The sequence below is a fragment of the Solea solea genome, chromosome 9, assembly GCF_958295425.1.
Source record: "Solea solea chromosome 9, fSolSol10.1, whole genome shotgun sequence".
Classification (NCBI taxonomy): domain Eukaryota; kingdom Metazoa; phylum Chordata; class Actinopteri; order Pleuronectiformes; family Soleidae; genus Solea; species Solea solea.
This window is the reverse complement of record NC_081142.1, coordinates 8,396,768-8,408,753: the sequence shown is the minus strand read 5'-3', so window position 1 is coordinate 8,408,753 and position 11,986 is coordinate 8,396,768. Positions and strand designations below refer to the sequence as shown.

At 42.5% G+C, this 11,986-nt stretch overlaps 1 protein-coding gene across 6 annotated transcripts in view; it reads left to right on the top strand.

Moving 5' to 3' along the window:
- tle2a (TLE family member 2, transcriptional corepressor a) overlaps positions 1-11,784 on the top strand; it is a 40,730-nt gene extending 28,946 nt beyond the window's left edge. For all 6 annotated transcript variants that reach the window (XM_058638468.1, XM_058638467.1, XM_058638473.1 and 3 more), the window contains exons 8-20: positions 259-275; positions 964-1,059; positions 2,018-2,062; positions 3,176-3,337; positions 3,730-3,856; positions 5,669-5,868; positions 7,246-7,325; positions 7,984-8,233; positions 8,572-8,819; positions 9,655-9,802; positions 9,981-10,131; positions 10,397-10,473; positions 10,617-11,784. In XM_058638468.1, the coding sequence (XP_058494451.1) occupies positions 259-275; positions 964-1,059; positions 2,018-2,062; positions 3,176-3,337; positions 3,730-3,856; positions 5,669-5,868; positions 7,246-7,325; positions 7,984-8,233; positions 8,572-8,819; positions 9,655-9,802; positions 9,981-10,131; positions 10,397-10,473; positions 10,617-10,724 (1,709 nt within the window). In that variant the 3' untranslated portion in view covers positions 10,725-11,784. The remainder of the gene's footprint in view (positions 1-258; positions 276-963; positions 1,060-2,017; positions 2,063-3,175; positions 3,338-3,729; positions 3,857-5,668; positions 5,869-7,245; positions 7,326-7,983; positions 8,234-8,571; positions 8,820-9,654; positions 9,803-9,980; positions 10,132-10,396; positions 10,474-10,616) is intronic.
- Positions 11,785-11,986: the final 202 nt, after the last annotated feature.

The following is an 11,986-nucleotide window of genomic DNA, read 5'->3' as shown; positions in this document are numbered from 1 at the left end:
ACAGTAAACACTGGGGCTTGGCTCGGTAGATTCTGATGATTGGTTTGCTTTGGATTTTTGTCAAGGCACAGGAGTGTTGCAGATAATAACACTCCCTGGGGATATTTTTCCTCCGAGTCATCAGCTGTAGAGAGATGTAAAGTGACGGCACACGATCTCGGTCTTCGGTGTGTTTAATGTGTGTCTGTTCTTCTCTGCACTTGCTGTCCTGTGTCCTGCTACCTGGATGTGCTGGGCACTGCTGTCTGGGATGAACAGACCGTGAAGCAGGACCAGTAAGTACACATCACCACACACATTACACACAAAACTCAGGAACACTCACTAAATCATAGACACTCACAGACGCACACACGTGCACTGATTGCTTAAATTAGAGATTTAAGTTGAAATAAATTTAGGGCTGAATATTTTAATGGTATCTAATGGTGGTAATGCTCCATCATGTTTTTAATCTACCATGCAGGGACCACTGCACTGAGGTTTGACTTGAAAATGATATCACAAATCAAATTTCAATCACGATATCTGGCAGAAAAATATCTTCCCTAAATTGCTCAGCCCTTAAATAAAGTTGCGTTGCTTTAGTAAACAACACTCCAGCAGTCTTCCGCTGCCTGAAAGAAAACGTGAAGCTTTCTCTTTCTGCCTCTCACCTCTGTAGTGAGCGGCTGATAGATGCAAACTGATATTCTTTCACATTCATCTCTTCAACTTTACGAGCCCAACGTGATTTATTGTGGTTCCTCTCACCTCATTATCATCCTCTTCCTTCATCTCTGCCCTCACTTCCTTTTTCTTCACTCCTCTCTCCTTCTAACTTTCCTCTCCTGCCTGCGTTCCTCACCCCACTCCCACCTCTTCTTTTGATCGGTGCCATACTCCTTTAGTTAATTGTTTCTCAATTGAATCTAACCATTGGCCTTCACTCACCCACTCTGCCCCCCTGTCTCTCCTCTCCAGAGTTCTCTGTCCAACGGGGACAAGGGTCGTCAAGCAGACTACCTCAGCAACGGCAAGAAGAGGAAAGCTGATGAGAAGGAGTTCATGACAGACTACGTGAGGACACTTTTATGACACTGTTAAATATTTAAGTAACTCAGGGAAAGTTTAATTCAACCTTGCAAATCCTCATCAAGACCTCATTAACCTTACTTTCTTTAAGAGTGATTAAAGTTATGGCTGAAACAATTACTTGATTAATTGATTATTAATCGGCGACTAAATTAATCATAAACTATTTTGATAACCAATTCATCGTTTAAAAAAAAAAAAAAAAAAGAATTAAAACAAGTTTTCAGCTTCTTAAATGTGACTTTGCTCCATATAATAAAGAAATCATTCAAACTGAATCATTTGGTTTATGGACAAAACAAGGCGTTTGAGAACATCGTTTCCAGTTTCTGAGAAACAATGATGAACGTTTTTCAAAAGTGTCCAAACGATTGCTTGATTCATTGAGAAAATCATCGACAGATGAATCGATTACGGAAATAATCATCAGTTGCAGCCCTAATTGAGATGTCACCACTGTGCCCTTGAAGTGTTGTAGAAAATCATATATATATTCAGAATAGTAAGGAATTGTATTCTGCCTGAGGAATCCAGTTTGGGAAGATTATTTTTTATTATTAGTTTCAGCATTGCTGCTTTGTGATCTGACATTAAAAAAAAACAAAAAATAAACCCACAATCCGTGCCATAGAGGAGTTAAGCTCTTCAGTTTCTAAAAATAATTAATTACATTTGTATTGTCTGTCGCATTTACTGTGCTTTCAACCGTCACGCAATAAAATGTCAAGAAGGGTCATTTTATTATTCTCTATTTGCACTGTGCAAAATTAAACTGCTTGAGAGAAAGTGTGAAATACCCAAAGCATACATTATGTCATGTACGCACAAACATCAACTCTGCGTGTGTTTGATTTATTTATTTGTGTGTGTGTGTGTGTGTGTGTTCATCTACATACATCACACAGCAGAATAGAATGTCTAATCTCTCTCTCTTCTCTCACAGGGCAGTGATGCGGATAAGAGTGATGATAATTTGGTGGTGGATGAGGTTAGTAGGGGGCTGCTGGTCTCTGTTGGCCTCACTTCACTGCTTTCATCTGCATACATCATGTAAACACACCCAGAAGGACCGTCTGAGTAATCATAATAACAGTAATAACAATAACACCCCTGGTCCTCATCCACCTCTGCCTGGCCTCATTTCCTAACAAACGGGCTCGCTCATGTTCCACTGCAGCTCATTTGGTCGATACATTTTAAAAACACCTCAAAGGCTGTTGAATGACTGACAAATGGGTCGTACGGTTGTAATCATTTGAACAGAGCGCAGTGAAAATGCTTGGGTTTATTTTAATCTTTGCTATCTGATGTCTGTACATGTATGGCGACTGAAACTTAAGAAAAGAACTGCTTGATTTAATTAATTATCCAGTGTGTACGTTTTTTTGTCAGAAACTAATGGCATCTTGTATTTTTTTTTTTTTTAAACAAACCTGACCCAAACACATCTAATAGTGAGGCCCCAAATTGCAGCAAATGGAGGACGACTCTGCTCACCTCTCCTTTTACCAAGTGCATCAGGGACTATGGTGGCCTTCACATAGCAGAGAGGATGGAAACACTCTCTCTCTGCCTCTTCTTTTCTGTCCTCCGTTGGTTTATGTGGACGCAGTCATTCTTCATTTGCGTAATTGAAGCTTCTTCAAATTCTGAACAATTCTGTTCTGGCTGGCTTGTCCAGTCGAGCTGTTGTAGAAACATGGCATTGTAAGATGGAGCACGGCCTTTGCCTGAAGTTTATATGAAAGGCTAATTTTAAAGCTACAAAAACCAAACTATGCTTGTGTTAATTTAATTTCTGACCCCAAAAAAACCTAAGTGTGATACACATTGTACTGTGCAATAGTTTAGCACAGAAGGTGCCTTTTGAATTTTACATTTTTAAAGCACATTAGGATATGATTTCATAAACGGGACAAGCAATCACTGAAAAACTAAACTATTCCCAAAAGCACCTGACGGATGTTTTAACAGTTTCACTGTTTGTAATTTAGAAAAAAATCAGTGTGTTCTGAAGTGCAAACACACTGCATAATAAATGAATTACCACTGTGTCTTTTTTCTGTCTCTTGTGGACTGAAGTTTTGTGTTTTGACTTTAGGACCCGTCGTCCCCCCGCAGTGTGCAGTCCTACTCGTCCAGGGAGAACGGTTTGGACAAGATGCCTCCGTCTCGTAAGGACGGTCCGGCCCAGGCCAGCCCCACCTCGCTGGCCTCCTCGAGCAGCGCCCCCTCTCCCTCCCGTGGAAAAGAGCCCCCACAGGTAAAACAAATGCATCTGAATAAAAGCAAACACGAATATGTGAGCTGTAAAGTCGACCACACACACAGACGCGTACACACTATATGTTTCAGTAGAGAACATCAGTGTTTCCATGCTGTCGGCGCACATTTGTTTGGGGTCAGTAGTTCATTCTGGGGAGTTATTATGGTATATATATTCACCACCACACACGCAGCCTGGACTGTTGACATCCTCCAACACTCCCCAGGTCCTGTCTGCCCTCACTCATTCTTCCTGTCACACTTTTGTGTTTGTCCGTGTGCTTTTCCTTTCTCTGTCTGATTCTACAGGCAGTCTGTGTATTTCATTTTAGATTTAGTTCCTGGTCCTTTTTTAATTTGCTTACATTTCTCTTTTTTTTGCTCTTCTAGAGGGAGAAGTCCAGTACTCCAGGTATGAAACCGGGGACCCCCATGTCTCAGGAGTCCAACACTCCAGGACCAAGTGGACCACCGCAGTTCAGACCGGTTCCAGGAAAGCCTGGCGTTGACCCTCTTGGTGAGATTACTTTTACCCATCATATGTCATCAGTATTTTATTGTTATAAGGGAAAACAGAATTTAAGAAAGTCTTAAGTGGAGTGTGGACTGTATGCACTGACTGCACATGCTCCTTTAGCACTGGTACATTTTCCAGTCCATTTGGCAGCCCACTCTTGTTTTGGCCACTAAAGACACAACAAAGAAGACTAATACCATGGACACTTGCTTTTAAATCATGCTGTGCTAAGAGCAAAACACATGCATTACCCATTGCTTAAAGAATACGTGGACATACAAATTAGGGAAGGGAACATCCTGGCTACAAATTGCAGCTACTGCAATGTAATGTGAGAATGTGAATTGGAAATGTACATGGGCCCTCGTGTTAGTATGAATGGAACCCAGCGCCATTTACACAGAAGGAGAAAGGCATTGCAGCTCTCCGCGGAAAGTATATTTGGGCCCTAAGGTCTTCAAATGTCTTCAGTCTGTCTCAGGGACAGACGTTTGCATTGCACACAGTGGATCATTTAAAAAAAAAAAAAAACACAACCTGTATTTGCACAGATGTCTCTTTATCCTGCACTGGCTTTGTTACATGTAGTGACTTTGTCAACATTGTGCTGCGGTAGTTGGTATGGGTGTGAGCCAGCTCTCCCACCACCACCACCGACCACCATCTGGACTTAATAAGCAGCTGTGGGCCGAAATATTCAGCGCGCCTCACTTTTTAAATGGAAAGATTAGGAGAGGTGATGGACTGTGACTATGAGCTGCTTCATAATGAGCCTCCATCTATTCCAGTGTATCTCTTTTTCTTCTCGCCTTTTTTTTCTTTCTTACTCACATCACCTGTTAGACTCCACAACGTTATTACACACCCACATCATTGTGCATGCAGATGCACTCGCGCGGAGATGCATATACATGAGCGAGAGAAGAATACTGAGGAGATATACTCTCTCACACACACTGATACACACACACACACACAAGTTTGCCCAGCTTTTCTTGTTAGGACACTACATTGACTTTCATTAATTTCACCAGTCTAGACAAAGCCTTATCCCTAGAAATTACCCTAACCTTGATAGCCAGCTAATGTGTAACCATAACCTTGTGACAATTAACATCTATATCTTAACTTAAACCAGAGCCTTAAGAATTCGGTTTTGCCTTATTAGGTCCATGCTTTGGTACTGGTCCTGAAAATGTAGATGTTTTGTTTTTTTAACCAACAAATATCGTTTAAGAGGTATCAAAACCAAACCATCTGAGCTTCTCACGCTCTCTCTCTCACACACACACACACACACTCACTCTCTTGTACAGCATAGATAACATAGTGCATTCCCTCGCCCCTTATCCCTATCTTACCCCAACGCAAGTCATAACTCTCAAAAAGCCCTTTAAAGTTGTGAGGACCAGCAGACTTTCCTCACATGGTAGAAATGTCTTCACAAATATAGGTTGGAATATCTGTCCTCACAGCCTACTACACACACACACACACGCACACACGCACACACACAGAGGGGTGCTGGTTTGCTGCAAGAAGGCATGGTAGCCAGCAGGGGTCAGTAGTGGTCCAGTTCTGCAGTTAATGGTGTCCTGCTTTTTGTGGCAGCTTGTTCACAGCTTGTCAGTCACAGCTGTCTCCTACACTGACAGCATCAGCACAGGGAGTCGCCCTTATAAAACGTGCATCTCATTCTATCCTATGTTTAAGTGATACCTCAAACTCATGGACCGTCTGACGTACTGTGTCGGTTGCCTCAATAATTCACATCATCTTAACTCGCCCCTCTTTTCTCCTTCCTTGCACCAGCTCTGGGTCTCAGAAACCCTCTTGCAGTACAGGGAGCTTACCCTCCTGGGGCGTTCGGCCTTCCTCCTCCAGGGGTGAACGGGGACCTGCCCGGGGCGGCGGGTTACGGTGCAGGCCTCCACTTGGTTTCCCCCCAGATGAACGGAGCTGCGGCAGCAGCAGCGGCAGCAGCTGCCGCAGGCTATGGACGGTCTCCTGTGGTGAGCTGGACTCTCTGCAGATAATTTGTCTTTCTAGTGTCACTGTCATATTACCTCAGCATATAAAACTGTCAGAGAGGGCAAAAAGAAAGATTTTTCTTTTATCAACAGAAAAAGGAGGGAGGATTTCAGAGGGATGAGAGGTTGCGTTGTCATTTATCGTTAAGACTATGACCTTGGCTCTCAAAGCCCATTGTTGGGCAGTGACATATTACTCAGTAATATATTATTGTGATATTACTTTGTCCTGAAAACAGTAGTCTAAGATTACAAGATAAGTAACTGTAGTAAAATGATAATTATAAATACAAAGTAATCCTAACGTACTGCATAACTAGATCATGGTTTATTTCTTTTCCTTCACAGTCTTTCTTATGATGACATGTTTGCGCGGCAGGTCCCACAGGAAGTAAAAAGTAGAAAACATTTAAAATGGGCAGAGACAGATTTTTTGCTTTGCGAGGCTGCCATGTTTGCAGTTTGAAACTTTCCGTACATCACTAAGTAATATTATAAATATAATGAGTAATGTAACCTGTGACCTTTGATATCATGTAATAATCAAAGGAATATGATTTTATTTCAGGAGGAATGTTTAATAGATGACACTTCCTGAGTAACCTACACTATTCATTTTATTGCGATCTTTCATCTGATATTGTGGTTTCCACCAAGCGATGCAGTTCACAACTTCTTCACATGCACATTTGTGCAAAGAGCGTAAACTGAACTGAAAGGTACCGAGATCCATACCGCCCCACTTTTTGGCACCTGTCAGTTTCAGTATCCAGCTCATTGGTCTGGCACTGAAAGGGTGCCGCTAGTCACTCTGCCATCGATGAATTGGTCGACAGAGACTGGTCACTCCCAGGTGACAGTGGAAATAGTACACACTGTTTTTAAATAGAACGTGCATTATATGATTCAAGGGTGTATATGATACTTAATTAGGTATGTTTTTCCACTCCTTTTTATTGACTTTTCAAACCAAATTGCCCCATGGGAGACATTAAAATGTACCCATAACTATGTGACAGGCAGTGTGTTGTCCTGGTATGTTGTCACGCTGTATTATAATAATAATAATAATAATAATAATAATAATAATAATAATACATCAAATTTATATGGCGCTTTTCTAGACACTCAAAGACGCTGTACAAACTCAAAACAAAACAAAGCTGACATGGCTACATGGGATGTGTAGGTCACCATAATAAGACCTACACATCCAAACATACCATGGTGAGCTGAACTGTGCTGTTACCGCTGATGTGTGTTTCTCTCTCTCTCTCGACTCTTTCCTCTGACCGACCAGGTCTTTTTCAGCAGTTTTTCTCACATTAGGTTATCTCTGTCTGTTCTGTTCTGTTCCAGGTGGGCTATGAGTCTCCACACCCACACATGAGGGTCCCCGGGCTGCCTGCCAGCCTGCAGTCAGCTGCCTCCGGAAAACCGTGAGTTTCCTCTGCCTCGCCTCGCCTCCTATCATTCAGATCTTCACCTGTCCACTAATCACTGCTCAAATATCAGTTCCGACACCGAAAAGGAAAAACCAGAACAGGAAAAAAAAGGAACCACCTTTTGAACAAAGATGAATGGAGGATGTTCAAAGGACATAAAGAGAAAAATATTTTTATATAGTAGAGTGGTTAGTGCTTCAGAAGGCTTATCAGAAGGCTTATGTTTTTTGTTTTTTTTTTATATTATAAATATTATATATGCTATTATATTATAGCACGGACGCAACTTTATTTAAATTAAACGGTCTTTAGATTTTTTGTTTTTGCTAACAATTGTTAGCGATGTGCCTCCCATTTCCAGCTCCACTTGTACACAATGTACTACAAGAAGTAGAACTACAAGTGAAATCAGAAAAGATTGAGGAGTCGTGGTGGTTTTTCCTCGGACATAAAAGCCTAGATATAAATTCTTACATTTTTAGCGGTCTTTACTGGTGCTCATCAAAGTGTCACACTTTTATTACTGTCCCTTTCATGGAATAATTCACCATAAGATACAAAGACTGTACTCTTTTTGCTCTAACCTTCAATCTCTGTTACTCATTGGTCTCTATTCCTCCTCCTCCTCTTCTTCATCTTCTCCTCTTTCCAGCGCCTACTCGTTCCACGTGAGCGCAGACGGTCAGATGCAGCCGGTGCCCTTTCCTCCCGACGCCTTGCTCGGCCCGGGAATCCCTCGCCATGCGCGACAGATTCACACCCTGAACCACGGGGAGGTCGTGTGCGCTGTCACCATCAGCACCTCGACACGCCACGTCTACACTGGAGGAAAAGGCTGCGTCAAGGTTTGGGACATCAGCCAGCCGGGCAGCAAGAGCCCCATGGCCCAGCTGGACTGTCTGGTGAGCCATGCGGGAAGAGGGGAGACATTAACGTGGATGAATGGTTTTAGACTTGTATTTAAAGTCTGTTATTATCGCTTGTCTAATAATTTTGCGTTAGCACCTAAAGTGATACTTTGTTTTTCATGAATAAAAACCCTTTGGGTGATGAATTACCTCTGTACTTTTGTCCTAAAGCCAAAAACCCTCCAGCATCTTTTATTTATTGCAGTGATAATGCTGTAGCCAGCATGCTTAACTTCGTACACACGGCCCCTTTGTCATGAATTACAGTGAACTGCAGCATTAATCATTGAGAATAAATGTTTGTATTTTTCTTTTTCATTGTGGTTTATTAGAACAGGGATAACTACATCCGCTCCTGCAAGCTGCTGTCTGACGGGCGAACCCTGATTGTTGGCGGGGAGGCCAGCACGCTGTCAATCTGGGATTTGGCCACACCCACCCCACGCATCAAGGCAGAGCTGACCTCATCCGCCCCTGCCTGCTATGCCCTGGCCATCTCCCCTGACAATAAGGTCTGCTTCTCCTGCTGCAGTGACGGCAACATCGTCGTCTGGGACCTTCACAACCAGACGCTGGTCAGGTAAGAGGTCAGAGAAAAGGAGAGGCGTTGGTCAGATGAGAAGAAGGGAAATTACCAGCTCATTTTCAGAGGAGAGGAGGAAAAGTGAGACCTTTTAAAGTGTGGAAAATGAGGGCTCTGGCAGCTAGGAGAGCGAAAAATAAACAGCATAGATAATATAGAAAGTATAGATTAAACATGTAGTAGTGGGTGTCATAAACAGCCTGTGTGTGTCTGTAGTATAAAGACAAAGGTCTACGTTCCAAAATCTCTTCTCTGAATGTCCTTAATGCACCATGTCATTGGTTTTCTATGTTCAGAAGAATTTACAACCAACCAAACCCCCACCACGAATCACTGCATTCACTATATTTTAATCCAATAAACTTTTAAAGCAAAGCACACATTTTACCTTTATGTAAAATAAGAGCTTATGAATGCTGTGCTGTTATAATTCCTCAAACAGTACATGGTAAAATCATCCCCTTATTAAACATTTATTAATAGTGCAGAAGCTTGAGGCAACTCTTTTATTGCACACTGACTGTAACGTAGAAAGTACGTTTTAAAGCGTTTTACTAACGAGATGTATTTGTGCTTTTACGACATTAACGGTGTATTATTGTTCATAAACCAGCATCTAAACATGGTTGTCTTCCCAGTAATACTCATTTGTGTACATTCTAGTGTTTGTTTATTTAATTTAATGTAAAATAATCTAGTTAATTAACAACCTTTTCCGCTGGGACTGTTTTGTGGTGGACAGACTTGCATTTCTTTAATGTAGTTCTGTGCACAGTGATGTATTGTTATATAATTATCCATATAATTGATTTCCCTCACCCTCCCTTTGCAGGCAGTTCCAGGGCCACACAGACGGAGCGAGCTGCATCGACATCTCCAACGACGGCACCAAGCTGTGGACGGGAGGACTGGACAACACAGTGCGCTGCTGGGACCTGAGAGAGGGACGCCAGCTCCAGCAGCATGACTTCACCTCACAGGTACACACACACACACACACACACACACACACACACACACACACCAGATTGGCTGCAGCCCAGGCTAATAGACATTTATGTGCTGCTGATGATCATTAATGTGTCTCACCCTTTTTTGGCCTCCTCCCTCCTTCCCCTGATTTCTTTTTTTTCTTTTTTCTTTTTCCCCCGTCTGCAGATCTTCTCTCTGGGCTACTGTCCGACAGGCGAGTGGCTGGCTGTCGGAATGGAGAGCAGTAACGTTGAAGTCCTGCACGTCTCCAAACCTGACAAGTACCAGCTGCACCTTCACGAGAGCTGCGTGCTCTCCCTCAAGTTTGCCTACTGCGGTACGGACACGCATGCACACACACACACACACACACCATGTACACACTGAGTAGATTGATGGTTTGGTTACGTCATGTTACCTGAGGGTATTTAATCACAGGGAAGCAGAACAAACCTTCTGCCTCCTTTCATTGTTCAGGAGCAGCTTCTTTCTTTTCACCTCTTCCATTCTGCACAAAAGCAGCTCTTCCTCCTCCGACTCGTCCGTATCTCGCCTCCCCAGAGGTTTCATCTGTTGACGTCTCTATGTGTTTCATTCTGTAGGTAAATGGTTCGTGAGCACAGGCAAAGATAACCTCCTGAATGCATGGCGGACACCGTACGGATCAAGCATATTCCAGGTAAATCATCAAATACACATGCACTTAATACATTATACACTTCTCTTACTGTGGCACGTGCATTAGTTCTGAGCCAAGTTTGTACAGAACTGTTGTTTCATTAGCTGTTTGTTTCTAATATTTCTTCCCCTCTCTCTGTTCAGTCTAAGGAATCGTCATCAGTTCTCAGCTGTGACATCTCCCCCGACGACCAATTCATTGTCACCGGCTCCGGGGACAAGAAGGCTACAGTCTATGAAGTCATCTACTGAACTTTGATTGGCTGACAAAGTAAACACTAATAATCAGGGGGCGGAGCCAAGGCTCCCTCCTGCACCAATGACTGTACAGAGCATCGGCGAAATGAAAAAGCAAGAGACACTTAACTCGTACTTTGTTGTTTTGTTTACGTTTGTGAAAGAAACGAGAGAGCGAGAGAAAGAGAAGCAAGGGGGCACAAAGTCACATCTCTGGAAAAAAAAAAAAACCTGAACATTGTTTTTAATGCTCTGAGAATGCTGGTTAGTCTATTCCTCCAAAGAACTTCTAATTTTGTTTCCTTTTTTTCTGTTTTTTTGTTTTGTTTTTTTTTTAAACAAAATAAAACCTCTGTAGAGAACCAAGAAATTAGCAAAACGTATTTTTTTAGCTTTTGAATTTTTCGCAAACTGTTGGGACGGCGTCAAGAGGCAAAAATACACACGATTTAAGGATTCACGGATTTCAGAATTGTGGGTGAGTTTTCAAGAAAGGCTGGAAAAATACACTCATTCTCTGCTGTGTCAAAAAAAAATTAAATAAAATGAAAAATAAAGTCCCGGTCTGGGTCAGTCTGGCCGGGTCCACAGCACGGGGCTGCCCCCCCGGGGCGGCAGATGTGTGGCAGATGTGTGGCAGATGGCCGAACGGTTTGCTGTGAGGTTCCAGCTATTTTTTCCTTTCTTTCTCCTGATCAAGTTTCAGCAGCAACATGATTGTATCATCTCCGCGACATACCGGACACAACAGAGCTCAGTTGTGTCTCCCCCCCCCCTCCCCTCACAAAAGAACAAAGGTAAACTTATTCATGGGATGTTTTTAAGGAAACCAGCCTGGACCCACAACACAAAAAAAAACACACCACCCAGTGGACAGAAAGCTGAAATCCGTTAAAACAACTTCAGTTTCAGGAACATGGTCTTCATCGTTAACACTTGACATTAAATGTGATTTTTTCTATTGTATTTGTTAGGGCACATATAGGCAGACAGGTATTTTCACAACTGCATCATGAACCTTGAACCTTGCTATATATGAACATGTAAATAAAGTTCTCTAAAGGCAAACAACCTGTGACGTGGATTTTCAGTGCAGTTCTTTTGTTTTGTCCTTCATAAACCTCTTCTTTCACACAGAAGCAGAAACGGGTCCGGGAGGGACAATGCAGCTTATGTGTGTGCTCGCGGTGCGGTGCGATAAAAGCATTTGGAGGATTATTTAGAGGAAGAAAAGTGTGTGTGAACAGTGAGGATACACTCTGCCTCCTCTCTAGTTA